Source organism: Mobula birostris, chromosome 18 (genome assembly GCF_030028105.1).
Source record: "Mobula birostris isolate sMobBir1 chromosome 18, sMobBir1.hap1, whole genome shotgun sequence".
NCBI lineage: Eukaryota > Metazoa > Chordata > Chondrichthyes > Myliobatiformes > Myliobatidae > Mobula > Mobula birostris.
The window spans coordinates 65,735,872-65,760,217 of record NC_092387.1 but is presented as its reverse complement, the minus strand read 5'-3'; the positions used below and the strand labels follow the sequence as shown (position 1 = coordinate 65,760,217).

At 42.5% G+C, this 24,346-nt stretch overlaps 1 protein-coding gene across 2 annotated transcripts in view; it reads right to left on the bottom strand.

Annotated features, from left to right (window-relative positions):
* Positions 1-1,237: 1,237 nt before the first annotated feature.
* LOC140212183 (annexin A4-like) overlaps positions 1,238-24,346 on the bottom strand; it is a 102,487-nt gene continuing 79,378 nt past the window's right edge. For both annotated transcript variants that reach the window (XM_072282843.1, XM_072282844.1), the window contains exons 11-15: positions 15,579-15,672; positions 13,002-13,097; positions 4,427-4,485; positions 3,866-3,988; positions 1,238-3,214 (exon numbers count right to left, since the gene is read on the bottom strand). In XM_072282843.1, the coding sequence (XP_072138944.1) occupies positions 3,155-3,214; positions 3,866-3,988; positions 4,427-4,485; positions 13,002-13,097; positions 15,579-15,672 (432 nt within the window). In that variant the 3' untranslated portion in view covers positions 1,238-3,154. The remainder of the gene's footprint in view (positions 3,215-3,865; positions 3,989-4,426; positions 4,486-13,001; positions 13,098-15,578; positions 15,673-24,346) is intronic.

Genomic DNA, 24,346 nt, shown 5'->3' with positions numbered 1-24,346 from the left:
CACCGGAGGGACAGAAACACCACTTGAACACTGATCACCAGGAGGAGCTCAAACTTCTTCGGAAGGATCCAGACCCAAAACTCATTCCTACGTCAGTGTACACCATATACCCTGCATTCTGTTTTACCACTTCTATACACCCGTGTACGGTATGGCCTCGGGAGCTTAGCGGTCAGCACCACGTTATTACAGCCAGAAATCAGAATTCAGAGTTCAATTCTGGTGTCCTCTGCAAGTCTGTAGTCCTCACTGCGGAATGTGTGCGTTTGCTCCGCATGCCCCGGTTCCCTCCCACAAAACAAAGCTGTGCTGGTCAGTAGGTTAATCGGTCGTTGTCAATTGTCCTGTGATTAGGTTGATTCAGGGTTGCTGCTCGGCAGACTGCTGTCTCTCTAAATAAATAGTCTGACTGGATGGCACACGAACAAAAGCTTTTCACTGTGTAATAATGAGATTTATTATTATTTGCATACATGTTGTTTTGCCGCAACGGTGTAGTGCAAAAAAAAAGTGATGGCTGAGGGGAAGAAGCTGTTCCTGAATGGTTGAGTGTAGGGTCTTCAGGCTCCTGTACCTCCTCTCTGACTGTAGGTAGTAATGAGAAGAGGGCATGCCCTCAGTGATGAAGATGAAGTTGTGCCATGATACAGCACCAGCCCCTTGCAGTGCTCTGCATTAGAGCCTGCAAGCCAAGTATGATGTAACTGGTCAGTATACGCAATGATAAATCACTATCAGAATAGCAAAACCTCTCTATCTCCTCAAGATATACTGCTTTGGTTTACTGATACTTCCTAGAATTAGGCCATTCGGTCCATTGAGTCTGCTCTGCCATTTCATTATGGCTGATCCATTTTCCTCCCAGCCCCAATCTCCTGCCTTCTCCCCGTATCCCTTCATAGTCATAGTCATGCTTGATTGATCCCAGGGGAAATTGGTTTTTGTTACAGTTGCACCATAAATAATAAATAGTAATAGAACCATAAATAGTAATATGTAAATTATGCCAGGAAATAAGTCCAGGACCAGCCTATTGGCTCAGGGTGTCTGACCCTCCAAGGGAGGAGTTGTAAAGTTTGATGGCCACAGGCAGGAATGACTTCCTATGATGCTCTGACTAATCAGGAACCTATCAACCTCTACCTCAAATATACACAATTACTTCGCCTCGACAGCCACCTTTGGTAACGAATTCCACAGATAGTTGAAGAACAATTGAATGAGACACAGCTGTAGATTAGTTGCATAGTATTTATTTTTATTCATTTACATTTCTGAGCATATTATATTTTTGCCTTCTTCCATTCGCTTGTATTCCAGATGGTGGCCTTTGCCAGCAATTGGCTCTTTGGGACAGACGGTGTCTCACGGATAATTCAGAGACACCAACTCTCTATCTTTGTATGGTAGTCCTGAGGCCCCACTGAGGCCTGAGGGGGCATATGTGGATTCTTTGGTCAGTAAGGCTGAAGGCGTGAGAAGCAGATACTCGATACTCGCATTGGAAACGTCACCCTGGAGTTGTACACAGGATGAAAATTCCTGATTTCGGCCACCAAAAATGGCCTCAGGTATCACACTGCTGGTTTGAGTTAACAAATCCAGACATTCTGCCTGAAATCCAGAGTGACAGACACAAAGTGCTGAAGGTCAGGCAGAATCTATACAGAGGAGTAAACAGTTGACATTTCAACATGAAGCCCTTCACTGGGACAGGGAAGGAAGGGGGAAGATGCCAGAATAAGAAGGTGGGGTGAGGACAAGGAGTGCAAGCTGGCAGGTGAGGGGAACAGTGGGTGGGTAGGTGAGTGAGGAGGTGATGTCAGAAGCTGGGAGGTGATAGGTCGAAAAGGTGAAGGGTGAAGAAGGAGTAATCTGATAGGAAGGGAGAGTGGACCACAGGAGAAAGGGAAGGAGGTAGGGAACCAGAGGGAGCGGGTGAGGGGTAAGGGGGAGTCACAGTGGGAAATGGAAAAGAGAAAAGGGGAGGAGGAAGAAGTTACCGGAAGTTAGAAAAATCAGTTTAAGACTATTGAATGAACACAAAAGATTCTGCAGATGCTGGAAATCTTGAAGCTAGGCTTCTTCCACCACCCCACTTCCTTTCCAGTCCTGACGAAAGGTTTCAGACCAAAATGTTGACTGTTTATTTCCCCCACCGATGCTGCCTGAACTGCTGAGCTCCTCCAGCAGTTTGTGTGTTGTTCGAGTTACGAATAACAAGCCTTGTCAATGCACATTGACCTCTAATTAAGAGTGATAAGGTAACATTTTGCATTTGACATTTCCTAAGAACTGGACAAGGTGGCAAAAAGGTGAATGCCGGTTAATTTGGCACACAACATGCAAATTTACAAAAAATATATAAAATACAAGTAACGCAAACTGTCCCAAGCCTTGAAGCAGTCAGTTGACTTCTGCTTAAAGCCAGCCATCAGTTTTTGGATGATGAGAGAACGAGGAGGAGGTAGAGAACCAGAGGGAGCAGGTGAGGGGTAAGGGGGAGTCACAGTGGGAAATGGAAACGGAAACGAAAGAAGGGGAGGAGGAAGAAATTGCCGGAAGTTAGAGGAAACCAAGAACCTCATCTACATTTCAACTCAGCCATGTAAGGGAGGGCATTGAAGGTGATGATTGTCTATGTAGTCAGAGGAAGTTCAAAAAGTGAAACGCACTGGGGTGGGAGTTTGTCATTAGCAGTGTGTGGATTTTTTGTGGATTCTATTGTCTCTTTGTTTTGTGGCTGTCCGCAAGAAGGTGAACCTCAAGGTTGTCAATGGTCTACGTACTTCGATAATAAATGTACTTTGAAGTTTAAATGAGTGTGATCTTTTCCGAGATCAAATCAAACTGAAGAGTTCAATAGGAGAGGCAGAGGTTAGTAGAGGCAGGATGGGGGTAAAACCCTCAAAACCAACATTGCCCTTAGAAACACAATAGGACAAATCTCCACCCCACCCCCCTGATATCATCTCAAACTTCAGCTGAACAAATACATATTGAACATGCCGATACACAGGATTACATGTACAAGCTGATAGAAAAGGAAATTAAACAAAAGAAAGATGAGGAAACCCCTGCTCTATGACAGGTGGAAGCAGTTTTGGAAAACCACTGCTCAAATCTCCACCAGATCCAACCCCGCTGTCCTTCCTCAGTCATTTGAGCCACAAAGCTGCAGCAACAACTTCTTGTAATCACCGGAGCAGTCATCCTGGCAACAGAAGAAACAAAGGAATGATTAGACAATAAGACACCTGGCCATTGCCTGTACCTACAGCTAGACCGAGCGGTGTCAGTTGTACTGTGGGGCTGCACTGGTGCTACGGACTGCAGTGGCCACGTCACCTCACTGGCCGTTCAGAGGCCTGCAGAAACCATTCAGAGACTTGAGGTTGCAGGGTAATGTAATGGGTGTAACCGTACATAATTCACAACCGCTGACATTGGGTTGGGGTTCACTTTAAGAAGCTGGCCTGACGTGATGAGGTAATTACGTAAAGTAGTTTTACTGCATTTCGTGTTCAGTTGTGTGGTGTTCAATAAATGATTTGCTTTGGGGTTTTTGTTACTAAACATAAAACGCCTCTGCTGTTTTATTTGTGAGAAGATGTTCAATTAATAACCTGGAGACCCAAGGGTACAGGTACGTTGTTCTCTGAAAGTGGGGACACAGGTCGGCAGGGTGGTGAAGAAAGAATCTGGCATCTCAGCTTTCATCAAATCAGGGCACTGAGTACAGGAGTTGTACTTAGTGTACTTGGAATGTGTTGATGCAAACAACATCTCACTGTACAGTTCAATGTACACATGGCAGACACAGCCCATTTTTGTTTTGCACATTTAAGTGTAGAAATATAATTACCGCTATAAATGAGTACAGCGACTTCCCATACATCCTCTTGAATTCAGCCCTTATGTCCAACATATCAACTTCACAGCGTGACACCATAATGCGAACCAGGGTTCTGTCATCTGTACCCAGTCCCTAGAGAAGGGAGGGAGGGAAGAGTGACACCTCAACACGAGATTCAAGAACCTCCCTTTCCCCAGTACACTCTTTCCATCGGATCCTATACCTCCCGGTGCTCCAGTTTCCTCCCTCATTCCAAAGATATACAGGTTAAGGTTAGAAAGTTGTAGACATGCTATATTAGTGCCAGAAGCACTGCAACACCAGCAGGCTGCCCCCAGCACATGCCCGACTTGTGTCAGTCGTTGATGCAAATGACACATTTCACTGTAAGTTTCGATGTACTTGTGACGAATAAAGCTCATGTATTATCTTTTACTCTTGGGGCTTCCCCACTGTTGCAAAGCACAGGAGAGTTCAGCTTCTGGTGTGTGACATGGAAGCAGCTGGCCGTTGTCCTGCCCTCCCGACACCCGTTTCTCAACCCCAGCAGTGAGAGTTGCTGAATGTTACCTTCATGGACCTGTAGAGCCTCTCAGCAAAAAACGCTGGCGTGTTTCTCAGGCACTTCACTGCAAAGTGAACACATTAGTCATCAGCGGGGTAGGACACACACACACCCAATACAGTTTGCTAAGAGAATACAGTTAAAAACATTTTAACACACACCTCGTGGTCAGTGAGGGGAAATGCAGTCATCTTGGCTTCCCCTCTCTATTAGTTACTTGACCTAAAAAAGCGTAGGGGCAGCGCAGTAGTGTAGTGGTTAGCGGAACGCTTTACAGTGCCTGCTGTACAATCAATTCCTGCTGCTGTCTGTAAGGAGGTTCTAAGTTCTCCCTGAGACTGCGTGGATTTCCTCCCACATTCCAAAGATGTATGGGTTAGGGTTAGTAAGTTGTGGGTGTGGTACGTTGGTGCTGGAAGTGTGGAGATACTCGCCGGCTGCCCCCAGCACATCCTCAGACTGTGTTTGTCATTGATGCAAACCACACTTTGATGGTGTGTTTGGATGTATATTATCACATAAACAGCCAATAGATTACAGATGAAGACATTGTTTTTTTCGTGTGTGTTATAACAATATCCCTTTGTCAATAGATTACAGATGAAAATGTTATACCATACTCAACACACACTGTATAACATGCACAAACAGCCAATATCCCTTTGTCAATAGATTACAGATGAAAACGTGTTATTCCATACTCAACAACACACATGGTATAACATGCACAAACAGCCAATATCCATTTGTCAATAGATGAAAACATTTGCTAGGACATGTAGAAAAGGCCACAGGGTTAGTCTGGGAGGGCTTGGAGAACTACTGAAGGATTCAGCATTAGTTGGGGGCCTCATTACATTAATGAGGTCAGGGAGTCATTGTCCAAGGCAGTGGATGTCAACTGGTGCTAGACTGCAGCATCGGATATACTAGTCTTCAGCCAGTGAGCAATCCAATTAGTTCCCAGACTGTACTGTGGGATACAGCCCCAGCTCCTCATATTGTTTCTTATGCCCCTTTCTGGTTGAGCTAGCTTTAGAATGGGGCAATTCCTTCAAATGAACTACCAGAGGATGGGAGGGTTGCTCATACCCCAACTTCACTCCGTCTCTCAACACCAGAGGCAGAGACATTGAGTTATACAACGTGCAAACACTAATGAATGGGACTCGCTCAAATATGCAATGGGCTAAAGGACTTCTGTCCATCCAGTCCATGCCAACCAAGCTGCCTACCTGAGCTAGTCCCACTTATCTGTGTTTGGCCCACCCACATCATTCTAAAGTACAAAGTACGCAGTAAATTTATTATCAAAGTACATATACATCACCTGAGATTCATTTTCTTGTGGGCATACTCAGCAAATAGAATATAGAATAGTACCTATTACAGGATTAATGAAAGATCAACCAGAGTGCAGAAGACAACAAACTATACAAGTGCCAATATAAAGTCCTTAAAGTGAGATCATTGGTGGTGGAAACATCACAATGATGGGGCAAGTGAGTGCAATTATCTAGTGATGGTTGAGGCACGGTAACTGTTCCTGAACCTGGTGGTGTGAGTGCTGAGGCTCTTATACTTTCCACCTGATGGCAGCAGTGAGAAGAGAGCATGGCCTGCCTGGTCTGGATCCCTGATGATGGATGCTGCTTTCCTACGAAGATGTGCTCAATAGTTGGGAGTGCTTTACCAGTGACGTACTGGGCCGAATCCATTACTTCTTGTAGGATTTTCTGTTCAAAGACATCGGTGTTTTCATACCAGGCCATGATGCAGCCAATCAATACACTGTCCATTAACACCGACAGGGTATAGATGTTTGTCAAAGTTTTAGATGTCGTGCCAAATCTCCTCAGATTCCTAAGGAAGTAAATCTTTCTAAACCTTTCCTATTGATATGTCTGTCCAAATATCTTTTAAATGCCTGCTTCTACCACTTCTTCTGGCACTTCGTTCCACATACCCACCAAGCTCCATATGAAAAACTTGGACCTCATGTTCCTTTTAAAATCTTTCCCCATTCATTTTAAGCCTTTTTCATTGAGCTGCCAGAGGGAGTGGTTGAGGCAGATCCATTAACAGTATTTAGAAGACTTTTGGAGAGGTACATGGATAGGAAAAGTTTAGAGCAAGGGTTCCCAACCTTTTTTTTAAAAAAATGTCATAGACCTCTATCATTAACCGAGGGGGTCCGTGGCCCCTGGTTGGGAACCCCTGGGAGAGGGACAAAGGCCAAACATGGGCTGAGATGGGAATCCTGGTTGGAGTAGGCCAGTTGGGGTGAAGGGCTTGCTTCCATGCTGTCCTCCTTTTGACACAATGGCCTCTAGTTTTGGACTCTCCTACCCTGAGGAAAAATCTGTGCCACCTTATCTAGGTCCCACCTTTCTAATGTCACTCCTCAGCTTCCTTCACTCCAGGGAAAAGAGTCTAAGCCTCTCCAGCCTCTCACTACAACCCAAGCCCTCCAGACAGTTGGTTACCCACTGCTTCTGGTACCTTTGCAGTCCCTCAGCAAACCCCTCTAGCATGCCGCATCAGCGACAACTTTGACTCCATAGCAGTTTGGTCCAAGTCGTAGGTTTTGGGTTCAAATCCCGTTCCAGACATTTGAGCACAACAACCCAAGTTTGGATTGCTTTGTTGTGTGGGCAGATATACCACTTATTACCCCATCAGAAAAGATCCACGGTGTCATTTGGAAGAGCAAGAAGAGTGTTTTGGCTGGTGGTCTGCATTAAATTCATCCCTTGACCAACTTCACTCAAACTAAGTATCTGGAGTTATCAGACTGCTGTTTGTGAGATCTTACTGTGCCCACATTGGCTGCCAGGTCTCTATTACATGGATCTACAGTACACCACAACAATATTTCAGTGGGGAAGATATCAAGACATTCTCCAAGGTTTAAATAAGTGAAATCACACTCTCAACGTTTCAGGAACAGCTTCTTCACCTCCCGATCAGATTTCTGAACGGGCAATGAACCCATGAACACTACCTCACTATTTTTGCACTACTTTTTATTTTTTAAATATTTCTTATTGTAACTTATAGTATATTTTATGTATTGCATTGTACTGCTGTCATAAAACAACAAATCTCATGACATATGTCAGTGATAATAAACCAGGTTCGGATTGCCACTTGGCTCACCCAGACCATGTAAGGGGCATTCACTTAGCATATTTACAACCTCATCAGAGGGTCAGCAACTTTAAATTCCTAGGTGTTACTATTTCAGAGGACCTGGCCTGGGCCCAGCACGCAAGTGCAATTATGAAGAAAGCATGGTAGCACCTCTGCTTCCTTAGGAGTTTACAGAGATATAGCGTGACATCTAAAACTTTGACAAACTTCTGTAGGTGTGTAGTGCAGAGTATATTGACTGGCTGCATCACAGCCTGGTACGGAAACACCAATGCCCTTGAACAGGAAATCCTACAAAAAGTAGAGGACTATCATGGGATAAGCACTCCCCACCATCAAGCACAGCTACATGAAACGATGTCACTGGAAAGCAGCATCCATCATCAGAGATCCCAACCACATAGGTTATACACTCTTCTGCTATGTGGTAGAAAGTACAAGAGACTCGGGAGTCGCACCAGCAGGTTCAAGAATAGTTACTACCCCCTCAACCAATAGGCTATGGAACAAAATGGGATAGCTACACTCACTTGCCCATCCATGGGGGTGTTCTCACAACCAATCACCTCACTTTAAGGACTCTTTCTCTTGTTACTTCATGTTCTCATTATTTATTGCTATTTATTTATTTATTTATATTTGTTGTCTTCTGCACTCTGGTTGATCTTTCATTGATCCTGTTATAGTTATAATTCGGTAGATTTGCTGAGTATGTCCATAGGAAAATGAATCTCAGGGTTATTTATGGTGACAAATATGTACTCTGGCAATAAAAAATACTTTATATTATAAGGCTTGCTTACCCTGCAAGATGGGAAATGAATTAAGGAAACAGCACTCAGAATACTTCATGACAAATGAAGGAAAGAGAGAAATATCTGAATGAACCCAATGTACAACAATGAGATGATACTTGTGTCAGTTATTGGAAAACATCCAGTAAACTAGAAGTTGGAAAGGCACCATCTTTAGGACCTTGACACATCCAATTGCTAACAGAGTGACCCTTGGACACTGCGTTAAAGGTAGAATGTTGGGGTAGGGCTTGCAACTGTGAGACTTGATGCCAATAATCCAAAACTACGATATATTCTACTAGATATATTTCCTCTGAACTATTTCTGAGCAATTTTGATTGGGATGCTTCAACACAGACAGCCTTCATGACCTGCAGTCAACAAAGGACACCGCTAAACAGAACTGGATGTTGCTAGACTGTGGTTTGCTGTTTAATTTCTATGTGCTATTCCACTCATTTATTTTTATATTTGTGAAATTTGTTCTTTTTTTCTGCACATTGAGTGTTCCATATTTTGTTTGAATGGGTTCCATGGTGTTTCAGTGTTTTGTGGCTGCCTGCAGAGAGACTAATCTCAAGGTTGTATACTGCATACATACTTCGAAATGTACTTTCAATCTTTGAATGACCCTGCAATCTGCAGCCAGTAGTTTCCCTCTAAGACACATGGGTTGTTTGTCAGTCTTTGTTTGTGTGTAGTTGTTCACTGATTCTATGGTGCTTCCTTGTTCTACTGCGAGTGCCCGCAAGAAAATGAATCTCAGGATTGTGTATGGTGACATATGTGCTTTGATAATAAATTAACTTGAACTTTGTCAAGTCTAACCCAGCTACAAACATGGCAATCAGAATCAGGTTTACTATCACTAACAGACATATGTTGTGTAACTTGTTGTTTTGTTGCCACAGTAAAGTGCAACACATAAAATACACTGTAAATTACAAGAATACACACACACACAGAGCACCTTGAAGAACTATTCAGGCCCTATAACTATTTCCATATTTTACTGACAAGAGAAATTCTATCTGCAGATGCTAGAAATCCAAGCAACACACACAAAATGCTGGAGGAACTCAACAGGCCAGGCAGCGTTTCAGGCCGAGACCCTTCGGCAGGTCTCATATTTTACTCCACATTTTACATATTCATCTTCTAAATATAAAATATATTGAAGTAGGATTTTTGAGCTAATCTTCAAAACATTGTGCATCGTGTCAAATCCAAAGAAAAATTCCAAAACCTGTTACCAATTTACTAAAAATTAAAAATCACCATTGTTTTTAATGAATTCATAAGAATACTGCAAATACCCCCTCTCTCTCTCTAAGGTCCAACAGTATGGTAGATTTTCAACAGGTCAAACCAAAATGAAGACAAAAGAGCATTCAAGACAAATCAGGGAAATGATAATAGAGAAGCACAAATCTGGGGAAGGATACGAGACCATCTCAAAGGCACTGAACATACCATGGAGCTCAGTGAAAAGTGGAAAAATATTAAACTGTAGCCACACTACCTAGGTCAGTCTGCCCCTCTAAACTTAGTCGCTGGAGAAGAATGGCACTTGTAAGAGAGGCTACTGTGATGCCAACAGTCACTCTGAGTGAGCTGTAGAAGTCAATGGCTGTAACTGGAGATGCAGCACAGTGTAATACTCTAATATAGTAACGCTAATGGCTTTACTGCCAGGGAACAATTCCTACTGTAAAGTATGGTGGGTACAGCATCATACAGCAGTAAGGACTAGAAATCTGGTCAGGATTGAGAGGAAGGTGAATGTTGCTAAACACAGAGAGATCCTGGATAAAAACCTGTTAGCCTCTGCCAGGATGCTTAAACTGGGAAGGAAGTTTGTCTTTTAGCAAAACAATGACCTAAAGCACATTGCCAGAACAACCATTGAGTGGCTTCAAATTAAGAAATTTGATACCCTAGAGTGGCCCAGTCAGAGTCCGGATCTTAATATGATCGAACATCTCTGACAAGACCTCAGGATTGCTGTCCACTGCCGCTCCCCAACTAACCTGGCACAGCTTGGGCAATTTTGTAAGGAGGAATGGGCAAATCTTACTCCATCATATTGTACATAGCTAATACAGACTTATCCAAAAAGACCACTGACTGTAATGGGTACTAGAGATTCTTCAACTAAGTACTGGGCAAAGACAAATGGATATTTTTGAACTGCTGACATTTCTGTTTTTGAAATTTTAGTTTTACAACTTTCCCTGCTTTTTTGGGGATCTACTGTGGGGGGGAAAAAGAGAAAGTGATTCACAAATTAAAAGCGTCTGTTAAATTGATCAAAATCCCTGGTTGTAATACTCACTTATGTGAACATAGGGTTGGGCTGAATACTTCTACAAAGACATTATGCATATACACACATACACACAGTGGATTCCAGTTAACTGGATCATCTCTTAATCGGGACAGCCACTTATTTAATCCAACTCTTAAAGAACAAAAACGAATCGAGGAGATAACCTGAATTCCCTTTGATTATTTGGGACACAGTGTCACTTAATTTTGGCAGGAGACTCTGTTGGCCAACAGTTTCTAAACTTGCGAGTCATGGGCACTTGTGTCACTGGTAACACTACACCATTACAGCGAAGTTTTTAAAATAGCATCACTTGTGTGTGTCTGTGTTCAACAAGCAGTGATTTTGCCACTGATAGCTGGTGAGAAATAAGCAGCGAGACCATTTAGAACTGTCTTGCTCACTGCGGTTTCAAGCATTCAGACCTGAAGATGCCAGGAATGGCTGGGAGTGAAAACGGAACGATTTCATTGTTTCAACAAGTTAGGAGCTATAATAAATTTGAAGGTATTGACAGTCATCTTAAATGTTACAATGAAAATGAAGAGTTGGAGGATGCAATAATCGAGAGCATCGTATGAAAGCAGTCCATTATCTACTCATAGTGTCTGCGCTGATTTTGTTCAATTACAGTCAATTAAAAGAACATGACAGTGTACACTGGGTGAATCTCTTTCTTAACTATTAGAAAATAATAGTTTTATATTACTGTAACAGTAGGTGATAGTGTTTTAATTTGTTCGATATTTCATTTAACTACATAATTTGTTACTCAGTTAAATGGCAGTTTGTCTTTTTTATACCCTTTTAACTATTTCCATGAAATTGGAGCTAATTTTGGCAGCCACTTAATTGGGCCAAAATGTACTGGTCCTGATGTGTCCCAAGTAACTGGAATCCTCTGTATATAATTAAATTAGTGCGAAAAGAAAGCAAAAAAAAAAGCAGCAACATGCAACATACACTGTTACAATCCACAGCTTTTTCCAACTATAAGGTTTTTTCTATTCGTTCAATTTGTAAATATCCTTTCACAAGGGGAATACCCCTTCAAATATCCCAATTGCAGACAAGCAGACACACACACACACACACACACACACACACACACACACATGCATGTGGACAAACAGAAGGCTGACAGTACCAAAATACTGTACTAACCCACAAACTGAGAACCCAGAAGGCATGGGAGAGGGAACAACACCAGCAAAAGCATTATGTGTAGTTGATAAATAACACCAATATCCCTTGATAACTTCCCTGCTCTTAAACCTGTAGCACAGCTGCACAGAGTGGGCGGAGAGGAGTGTCTACCTAGTTGCAGGATCAACAATAGCGTTCTTCATTCTAAACTGGGACTCTGTATCCCCAGGCTCAATGACAGCACGGGAAAGACAGCAGTACAGCAGTCTCAAACTCCTCTTTCAACAGGTCTTCATGAAAGAAATGAAAGAAAAAAGCCTAAAAAGTTGCTGCCGATGCTGGAAATCTCGAACAACACACAATATACAGGAGGAGCTCAGCAGGTCATAGAAACATAGAAAATAGGTGCAGGAGTAGGCCATTCGGCCCTTTGAGATTGCACCTAGTGCCAGCTAGTGTCTATGGAAGAGAATAAAGAGTCAACGTTTTGGCCTGAGATTCTTGATCGTTCACCAAGCAAAATATCTGCCTGTGCATCAGCAATTCATCATTCAAAAGTTCAAAGTAAAATTTATTATCAGTGTACATACACGTTACTACGTACAACTCTTGAGATTCTTTTTCTGCGGACGTAATTAGCAATCCTAGTTTACAGTTACTGTTCTAAAGGACAACGTACTGTGCTAATGCAGATATAAATAAAATTGAGAGACTGGCTCAGTGTGACTGCACTCCAGTCTGTGAAATCATGCTCCACAATTTGTCTTAACACTTCAGTTCAGTAACTATGGAGCCTGTTGGACTGAACCTGGTGAGTTTACAGTGTGGAACATATAGAAAAGAGATACAAGAGACTGCAGATGCTGAATCTGAAGCAACAGACAATGTGGAAATTCCACTGAAAATTTAATAGAGTAATATAGCATGGAAACAGGCCTTTTGGCCCAACTCATCTGTGCTGACCTCCTTTTGTGCTCTGGATTCTAGGAAGTCATCTCAATGAGTTAAATTTTCCTACTCCCACCTCCAACCCCACGTTACTGCTGTTGCCTAGTGACTGAAGGTCTTCTCCATCTACCTAACCTCATCGCAGCAGAGAGAGTAAATAAAGGGAATGGTGGGGGTTCGCTGATGGTACGGATGAGGACTCCTCACCTACTGCCACCATGCCTCTTTCCAGATTCCCAGACATCTCACGGACGATGGTCTTCTCAATATCGTACTTACACACCTGGCGGTACTCTTCAAACACTGAAATAGAAATAAAAGCAGAATCTTCAGTCACAGAATGTCTTAAAATGACATTTATGAAAAGCAAACACCATCTTAAATCATCTTAAGATGATTTATATTGCAAGTGTTGGGCCACACACAGAAGTTTCAGTTTTCACCTCTAATCTTTACGAGCATGTGTGCAAGAATCAGTTAACGTGAACGTAAAGAGGTAGGAATGAATGAGTGAGGAGTGGGCATGTGTGTGTACCATTGTGTAGGTGTTAGTTCTGAGCTCTTAGCTGATGGTGAACTAATTGTTGTGTGCACTGTTACATGCTCAAGGAGATCTGTGTTTTTTTTGTGAGAATGATGTAATGGTCTTTTGGAGGTCACCTGATGTAATTTTCCCACTGATGTGAGGTCACGTGATGACATGTGCACCATGGGTATATAAGGGTAGACCCCAGATAACGCAGTTAGTTTTCAGTTTGTAGATTTCCAGGTAGAACGTGCTGTGTCTCCGTTTCTGTTGCGTTTGTTTTTGTGACACAGTTTCATTTTTAAAACGGAGTGTTGCGTTCTGTTGCAAGATACAATATTATTGGACTGGAAATTTTTGGCTAGATGTGCTGATTTACCCTATTCCAGCAGTAGAAGGGAGAGTGAAGACTTTATCGAAGTACAGGACCGAAGGATTGAGGGGAGTCGGCATCTTTCGGCAGTTTAACAAAGGATCGACCTTATTGTGTCCTTATTGAAGGAGTAGCGACCTTCACTGAAGATAACTCTTGCCAAAAGAGAAAAGAGTTCATGCAAAGGTTTGCCCTCTCTAAAAGAATTTGTCAGTTGTTTTAAACTGTTTATTTACTGCATCGTGAATCCTGTGGACAGAACCAGCAGGAAAGTCGCGTCTATGAAGAAATCCTTCTCCAGAGAAGTCTCTCCCAATTGAACGTATAAATCTGTTGGACTTTCGAATTTACCATTTTAAGAACTATATCTGACTTTACCGCTTTAAAAGTTGTTTTTGCATTTAATGCTTTAAGAACCAGTACCGAGTGGCGATTTGTTGAACGGCTGCATAACGGTTAACTTCCGGTTAAAGTTTTCATTTGGTTTTTTTTAATCGTTTATCCGTGTTTAATAAATGTTTGGTTGTTTTTATATAACCTGTCTCGATTGATATTCATTACTGCCGGTTACGTAACAGCACGAGCACGGTGTAGTTGGAAAATGAAAAGATCGCTTGCAGCAGAATCACAGGCACCTCAGTACAGACAAAGTATAGAATATAAACTATACATAAATTATTCAAGACAGTGCCGAGGGAAGAAAAGACCATTGTTGTCTCGTCAAAGTCAAAATAAAAGTTATTATCAAAGTACCATATGTATATGTTACCATATCCTACCTTGAGATTAATTTTCTTGCAGGCATTTACAGGAAAATAAAGAAATAAAACAGAATTGATGAAAAAATTTACATATAAACAAAGACTGACAAACAACCAATGTGGAAAAGATGACAAAATGTGCAAACAAATAATACCGGAACATGAATTGTAGAGTCCTTGAAAGTGAGTCTGTAGGTTGTGGAATCAGTTCAGTGTTGAGGTGAGTGAAGTGATCCTCTCTGATTCAGGAGCCTGATGGTTGAGGGTTAATAACTGTTCCTGAGCCTGAAGCATCACAGACACATCAGTGCAGACAACCTACAGGTCGTTTATTACACGATTAGACAAGACAGTGAAGAGACAGGCTGCAAAACAAGAAATTAGTGTGACAACTCAATGGAGAAATTGATTGTGGACTGAAGGAAGGGGATGTCAAGGGAACACACGCCAGTCCTCAGTGAGGGATCAGAAATGGAAAGGGTGAGCAGTTGTAAATTCCTGTGTGTCAACACCCCTAAGGATCTATCCTGGGCCCAACATACAGATGCAATTACAAAGAAGGCACGACACTTCATTAGGAGTTTGAGGAGAATTGGTATGTCATTAAAGACACACACAAATTTCTACAGACGTACTGTGGAAAGCATTTCAATTGGATGCACCACTATTTGGTATGGAGGGGTCATTGCACAGCATTGGAAAAAGCTGCCGAAAGTTGTAAACTCAGGAATAAGCCTCCCCAGCATCGAGGACACCCTCAAACCCCAATGCCTCTAAAAGGTGTCACCCTATCACCCACTCTTCTCATTGCTACCATCAAGGTGGTGGTACAGAAGCCTGAAGACACACACTCAACGTTTCAGGAACAGCTTCTTCCCCTCTGCCATTAGGTTTCTGAATGGACAATGAAAACCTGAACACTATCTCAGTATTTTCCCTCTCTTTGTGCACTACTTAAGTTTTTTTTGTAGTATTCGTATTTCTTATAGTTTTTAAAATTATGTTTTGCCATGTACTGTGTCGCAAAACAACCAATTTCACGAGATGCTAGCGATATGAAACCTGATTCTGGTTACTCTTCGCAGGAGTTTTCACTGTGAACAGTTGTTGTTGAAGCCTCCTACCTGCTCTCAGATGGGATCGATTTCTGGAGCAGAGAATAGCATTAAACCTCGACTCGTCTGTTCCCATACGTCCTTCTCCAGCATTGTACAGGTCCTGCGAAAGAAATACAAAACAGATTGGGCCTTCATCGTGATAAACCTCTTCCCCATTGGAATGAAATGCATTCAGAAAACAAGCATCAACACTTACTTCTGAGTTTCCTTTTTAACCACATTTGTTACGTTAATGGAGAAGGGTCAAGTCAAAACCAAGGAATTAATCACTGATGTTAGAAAAGGAAAGTGGTGGAACCTCAAGCCAGTTTTCACTGAAGGGGAAGTGTTGAAAGACGCAGAAAATAATCTAATATTTTGGCTTGTGCCAGTGGGGTTCATCCTTAACCCAAGACAGCTCGGTTTGTATGTAGGAGGATGAGGGATGACTTCTTATCAGTCTTTTAAATTATCAAAATAAACTTTATTCATAATAAAAAGTTACTGACAAGAATAAACTGTTTAATGCCTTTTCATTCTTACATTCAGTCCTTAAATTATGAATGGTTTTGGTAAGGCAGATGGTAAAAGTCTGTTCCCCAGGGTCAGGGAGGATAAAACTAGAGGGCACAGGTTTAAGATGACAGGGGAAGCTGAGGGGTAACTTTTTCATACAGAGGGAGGTGAATATATGGAATGAGCTGCCAGAAGAAGTGGTTGACAGAACACATTGTGATGGGCAATGAGAAAGGCATTACAACAGGCAGGCACAATGTTGGTTTTAAACGTGTCATTATCATTTCTCAAATTAATTTAATTAATATTAACAAGAGGAGCATAATTTTAAGGTAATTGGAGGAAAGAATAGGGGAGGATGTCAGAGGCAAGTTTTTTGTATATGCACAAAGTGTGTGAGTGCTGGAATCCAGGGGTGGCAGTCGAGGCACATACATTGGGGAAATTTACGAGACTCTTAGATTGGCTCTTACATGGATGATTGAAAAATATTCAACTAGGTTAAAAAGTCAGCACAACATCAACAGCTGAAGGGCCTGCACTGTGCAGTAATGCTTTATCCAGTCAAAGAACACAAACAGGCCATTCATCCCACCTAGTCTATGCTGAACCATTAATTTGCGAAGTCCCATCAATCTGCACTTGGACCATTGCTCAGTGCCCCTCCCATCCATGTACCTACCCAAACTTCTCTTAAATGTTGAATTTGAACCCACATTCACCACATTCGCTGGCAGCTCGTTCCACACTTCTGAGTGGAGAAGGTTCCCTTCACCTCCCCTTAATCTTTTCACCTTTCACCCTTGTAGTTTCATCCAACCTCAGCGGAAAAAGTCTGCTTGCATTTACCCTATTTACAGTCCTCATAATTTTGTGTACTATCGAATCTCCCCTTAATTTTCTACGTACTAGAGAATAAAGTTCTAACATATTAAACCTGTTCCTAGAACTCAGGGTCTCAACTCTCAGCAACATCCTCATAAATTTTCTTTGCACTCTTTCAATCTTATTTAAATCTTTCCTGTAGGTGGGTGACCATAACTGCACACAATACTCCAAATCAGGTCTCACCACTGGTTTATACAACATCCCATGTCCTATACTCAATACATTGATTTATGAAGGCCAATGTGCCAAAAGCTTTCTCTAGGACCCATAAACCCGTGGTGCCACTTTCAATGAATTCTGGATCTGTATTCCTTCTGTTCTGCCATCCTCCTCATTGTCCTACTGCTCACTGTGTAATTCCTATCCTAGTTGGTCCTTCAAAGTGCAATATTTCACATTTGTCTGCATGAAATTCCATCTGCCATTTTTTCAGCTCATTTTTCCAGCTGGTCCAGATTCTGCTACAAGCTTTGATAGTCTTCCTCGCTGTGCACCACACCCCCAGTCTTGGCGTTATCCACAAATTTGCTGATCCGGTGAACAGTGCTAAGCAGTATTGCACCCGTATTGTACTGTCTCAGTACTATTATATTTGTGTGCTGTAGCACTTACTTTTTATTCACAGTTATTTTGTAAGTAACACTATTCTTTGCATTTCTGGTTAGATGCTAACTGCATTTCATTGGCTTTGTATCTGTACTCAACACAATGCCAATAAAATTGAATCTAATTTAATCTAATCTAATCACATTGTCATCTACAGTATATCAATGATCTGGATGATAAACAACAACAGAGCCAGCACTGATCCCTGCAGCACACCATTAGACACAGGCATCTAGTCAGAAAGGCAACAACTCTCTGGCTTCCCTTGCAAAACCAATGTATAATCCAATTTACTTCCTCATTTTGAGTCTGCGGCAGTTCAGCAAGTCATTGAAAGCCTTGGCAAACTTCTATAGTTGTGTGGTGGAAAATGTGCTGACTGGCTCCATTACAGCCTAGTACGGCAAGACCAATGCCTTTGAGTGAAAAATCCTGCAAAAGGTAGTGGATTCAGCCCAGCACATCATGGGTAAAACACTCCCAAACATTGAACATTGCCATAGAAAATTAGCATCCATCATCAAAGATCCTCAACAGCCAGGCCATGCTCTTTTCTCGCTGCTGCCATCAGGTAGAAGGTACAGAAGCCTCAGGACTCACACCACCAGGTTCAAGAACAGTTACTACCCCGCAACCATCAGGCTCTTGAACAAAAGGGGAAAACTACACTCATTTAAGGACTCTGTTATATTGTTATATTGATGAATGTTATAATGTTATTTCATGCTCGTTATTTATTGCTATTTACTTATATCTGCATTTGCAGAGTTTGGTTACATTTTACAGTTCCTGATGTTTGCAGTTTACAGATACTGTTCTACAGATTTGTTAAGTTTGCTTGCAGAAAAAGAATCTCAAGGTTCTGTGGCGACAAATGATAATGAATTTTACTTTGAACTTTGAATACCAAGCCAACTGAACCTTCTTCACCAACCTCATATGTGGGATCTTGTCAAATGCCTTGCTAAAGTCCATGTAGACAACATCCACTGCCATGCCTTCATCCACTTTCCTGGTAGCTTCCTTGTAAAGCTGAGATTGGTTAAACACGACCTACCATACATAAAGCCACACTGACTGTCCCTAATCAGTCCCTGCATATCCAAATACTTATATTTCTTCCGGTCCCTTTGAAGAAATTCCCCACTTACTGATGTCAGGCTACCGGTCTACAATTCCTTGCCTTATTCTTAGAGCCTTTCTTAGACAATGGAACAACATTAGTTATCCTTCAATCTTCTGGCACCTCACCAATAGTTAAGGATGTTTTAAATACCTCTGATAGAGCCCCTGAAATTTCTGCACCAGCCTCCCACAGGGTCGAAAGGAACACTTTGTTAGGCCCTGAGATTTATCCATCGTGATTCGCCTCTGGACTGCAAACTCCTCCTCCTCTGTAAACTGTATAGGGTCCATGACCGCACTGCTGCTTTGCCTCTGTAGATTCTATGTCCATCTCCCAAGTAAATACAGTACAGATGAAAAAAATCCACTTAAATTCTCCCCTATCGCTTTCGGCTCCAAGCATAGATTACTTCAGATCTCTCAGAGCGCCAATTTTGTCCCTTGCTATCCTTTTGCTCTTACTATATCTGTAGAAGCCCTTAGGATTCTCCTTTGTCTTGCCTGCTTGTTTTATGTCCTTACCTGTCAAAACAGCAACAAGGAGCTGGACTGGCTAGTTGCAATCATTTCCAATGCAATGGCTGAGCAGTACTAAAAAGCCATGTTGTATATGCAACAATGAGAAGTATTTATCTAAAAAAAAACAGTATTTAAAATGTGCAAGTGCAGACTGAAAAAATCTTGGACCTCTCCCCTCATTAATGAATGTATTCAATAATACTGCCAAGAAATAAAAGTATCTGCCATTCGGGATCACATCCAGTTGTTCGGGGTGTGGCTTTGTTTCATATTTTTAGGGTGACAGTATTCAAACTGATATTCTACACCTTAATCCCAGGGCTGTGTAAACTGGGCGAGTTGTGTAAATTGTGTAAAAATGAAACCTTCCTGATTTTCACAATAAAAGAGGTGCTTTTAACTCAACCCATTACGCAAGGCTGCAGTTTCTGGCTCCCTCCTGATGCACAGCAAATCCATGGGTTGGGCAAAGGCCAGGTTTCCGCTGGTTTTTTTGTGCACTATAGCCTGGATCTGAAGAGTTAGCAATTCCTTGGGAGGGAGTGTCTGACTGCAGTCTCTGCCTCTTTTCCTGTTCCAAGGCTGTCTCTAAGCCAGGGTGCTTGCCTTGTTCTCCAGAAAACTAGAAGCCTCATTTTGAAGAAAGACTAGCATTTCTAAAATACTTTGCTTGGCCCTTTCTGAACATGTCTTACTGTCAACAAGATGCAGGAAGTGAATCAGGTTTAATATTACCGGCGTATGTCGTGAAGTTTGTTAACTTTGTGGCAGCAGTACAATGTAATACATACAACACAAACAAAATTTTGGATGAGCTCAGCAGGCCAAGCAGCATTTATGGAAAAGAGTAAATAGTCAGTGTTTTGGGCTGAGACCAGAGCTCAGCCCGAAATGACAACTGCACTCTTTTCCATGATATTACTTGGCCCGCTGAGTTCCTCCAGCATTTTGTGTGTGCTCCAAGCACAAACAACAGAACATCTGCAGATGCTGGAAATCCAAAGCAACATGCACAAAATGCTGGAGGGACTCAGCAGGCCAGGCAGCATCTATGGAAAAGAAAACAGTCGACATTTCGGGCCAAAACCCTTCAAGCAGGACTGGCTGTTGCCTCCCCCCTCAACCACCAGGTGGTGATGCAGCCAGCTCTCCATGGCACATGGTACATTTGTAGAAGTTTGAGTGTTTTAGGTGACAAACCAAATCTCCTCCAACTCCTAATGAAATATAGCCGCTATCTTGCCTTCGTTATAGCTGCATCAATATGTTATGACCAGGGTAGGCTCTCAGAGATACTGACACCCAGGAACTTCAGATTGCTCACTCTCTCCACAAGGATTGGCTTGTAGCAGCCAACTTCATGCCTGAAGGCTGGGGACCTGGAGGCTTGTGCTGGAGCTGCAGGACTGTGTGTGTTGGCGTGAATGGGAGGGTGGATAAAAGGTTGCTTTGCTGCTTGTTGTGCTCTGCACTGCTGTGATCTCTGTTGTCCTGCTGAGCATGGTGGTGCCAGGGTGTGTGGCAATGCTTGTGGCCTACCCCCAGCACATCCTTAGCTGTGTTGGTTGTTAAAGCCAACGATGTACACGTAATAAATAAACTTGAATCGGAAAATGAATCATGCAAAGTCACGTAAACGACCTGGTGATAATTGTCAAATAATGAAGATTTGTTTTATTTCCCACATGTACAGTACTGTGCAAAAGTCTTAGACACCTATATAGAGCTAAAGAGCATAAGAAACTTGCACAATCCTGTAGTAATTATAAGTGTTGCACTGTAGAGCTGCTGCAAAATGCAAATTTTATGACATACAGTATGTGACTGTTGATAAACCTGATTCTGATTGTGGACTGAGAGTGGGAAGGGGTCAGGGAGAGGGGAATCTTGGTTGAAAAAGGGGAAGGGAGAGGGGAGGGAGCGGGAAGCACCAGAGAGACATTCTGTAATGATCAATAAGCCAATTGTCTGGAATCGAATGACCTTGCCTGGTATCTCAGGCTGGGTGTGTCTGTACTTGTGCCACCTCGCTCTTGGCACTCCTTCTCTGTCAGCTGTCCCACAGCGCTCCACCCTCACCATTCCCAACATCTTTGCTCCCGCCAGGTTTACAAACTTGTTCTCCGCTCCACAAAGACAAATACTAGACAGTGCAAATGTCTTAGGCACCCTAGCTATATATATGTGCACAAGACTTTGAGTGATAAGTTAGTGGCCTGAGGTAGAAGGAGATGAGTTATACAGCTCTCGTTACATGCACACGCAGTTCAACTCTTCGAGTGATTTATACAGAAAGTTCGAGGTTAATAACTCATCAGGGATGATTGATAAGTTCGTGGCCTAGGGTAGAAGGAGATGAGTAATTAACTCCTAACTTTCTGCATAATCTCTCAAAGGGTTGAACTGCATATGCATGTAATGAGAGCTATATATCACAAACTTATCACTCACCCCTGCTGTGGACACTTTCTGGAGGTCCAAGATCCATATGCTCCACAACCGCTGGACTAAATGTGTAAATGTAGGAGGGGACTATGTTGAAAAATAAATGAGCTAGGTTTTCTAAAATTGACTCTGTCTACCGTAGGCCACAAACTTATCAATCGCCGCCTTGTAGCATGGCTACTACTTACAAACCATATCCCATACCTCTTTAGAATGTGGGAGAAAACCAGAGAACCTGGAGGAAACACATGGGGTCACAGGGAGAATGTACAAACACTACAGAGAGCAGAGGGAATTGAATCCCCATTGTAGTGTTATGCTAACTGCAACGTTGCTGTGCCAGCTCTGTAATATCGGCCAAGATACAGGCAATAAGATCCCTCTGCTCAAATTCTAAGTAATACCACAGAATCTCTTACAGCATGTGAATCATTTAATGTCATCAAATTCAGCAGTGCTTCATCAGAACGTCAAAGCAGATTCTTTGCTCAGGTCCCTGGGATATTCCCTGGACTCAGTACCCACGGATTCCCTCTGTCCCTTTAAACATTTAAAATGACTTTTGGTCATTAGTCTTTTCTGACAGTACAGGACAGCGTGATAGTGTAGCAGTTAATGTAACATTATTACAGCAACAGCAATCACTGATCAAGGTCCAATTCCTGCAGCTGCTTGTAAGGAGTTTGTACGTTCTCCCCGTGACCACGTGGGTTCTCTCCTGCATTCTGAAGACTTATGGACTAGCGTTAGTAAGACGTGGGCATGGTATAGAACACAGAATAGTACAGCACAGTACAGGTCCTTCGGCCCACAATGTTGTGCCGACCCTCAAACCCTGCCTCCCATATAAGCCCCCACCTTAAATTCCTCCATATACCTGTCTAGTAGTCTCTTAAACTTCACTAGTGTATCTCCCTCCACCACTGACTCAGGCAGTGCATTCCACACACCAACCACTCTCTGAGTAAAAAACCTTCCTCTAGTATCCCCCTTGAACTTCCCACCCCTTACCTTAAAGCCATGTTCTCTTGTATTGAGCAGTGGTGCCCTGGGGAAGAGGTGCTGGCTGTCCACTCTATCTATTCCTCTTATTATCTTGTACAGCTCTGTCATGTCTCCCCTCATCCTCCTTCTCTCCAGAGAGTAAAGCCCTAGCTCCTTTAATCTCTGATCATAATGCATACTCTCTAAACCAGGCAGCATCCTGGTAAGTCTCCTCTGTACCCTTTCCAATGCTTCCACATCCTTCCTATAGTGAGGCGACCAGAACTGGACACAGTACTCCAAGTGTGGCCTAACCAGAGTTTTATAGAGCTACATCATTACATCGCAACTCTTAAACTCTATCCCTCGACTTATGAAAGCTAACACCCCATAAGCTTTCTTAACTATCCTATCCACCTGTCAGGAAACTTTCAGGGATCTGTGGACATGTACCCCGAGATCACTCTGCTCCTCCACACTACCAAGTATCCTGCCATTTACTTTGTACTCTGCCTTGGAGTTTGTCCTTCCAAAGTGTACCACCTCACACTTCTCCGGGTTGAATTCCATCTGCCACTTCTCAGCCCACTTCTGCATCCTATCAATGTCTCTCTGCAATCTTCAACAATCCTCTACACTATCTACAACACCACCAACTTTTGTGTCGTCTGCAAACTTGCCAACCCACCCTTCTACCCCCACATCCAGGTCGTTAATAAAAATCATGAAAAGTAGAGGTCCCAGAACAGATCCTTGTGGGACACCACTAGTCACAATCCTCCAATCTGAATGTACTCCCTCCACCATGACCCCTTGCCTTCTGCAGGCAAGCCAATTCTGAATCTACCTGGCCAAACTTCCCTGGATCCCATGCTTTCTGACTTTCTGAATAAGCCTACCGTGTGGAACCTTGTCAAATGCCTTACTAAAATCCATGTAGATCACATCCACTGCACTAGCCTCATCTATATGCCTGGTCACCTCCTCAAAGAACTCTATCAGGCTTGTTGGACATGATCTGCCCTTCACAAAGCCATGCTGACTGTCCCTGATCAGACCATGATTCTCTAAATGCTCATAGATCCTATCTCTAAGAATCCTTTCCAACAGTTTTCCCACCACAGACGTAGGGCTCACTGGTCTGTAATTACCCGGACTATCCCTACTACCTTTTTTGAACAAGGGGACAACATTCGCCTCCCTCCAATCCTCTGGTACCATTCCCGTGGACAACGAGGACATACACAATATTTTTATTGTAATTTGTTTATCTAATGTATTGCAATGTACTGCTGCCACAAAACAACAAATTTTATGACATGTGCCAGTGATATTAAACCTGATTCTGATTCCTCTGCACATCCTGCCTGACCCAGAGGGTTCTTCCAGCAGTTTGTCTTTTATTGTTCCAGATTCCAATACCTACAGTCTCTTGTGTCTCCTGCACTATATTAGTGTTTTCTTGCAGGGTGTTTGGATATTTTTGCATTGGCATAAAACAATCTCACCACTGCAGTATTTGTCAGTATTAGAATGAGCTCCAGGATATAATGAACACAGGAAAGGAAGCCAAAAATCTGCATCCAGGTAGGTTTCTATCTGCTTTCTATTTGAAAAATTCAAAACACTTAACTGATAAACCTAATCATGACTCCTCAATGACAGCTGGGACATTTAATATTAAAAAAAAACTTGGGTTTTATAAACACAGG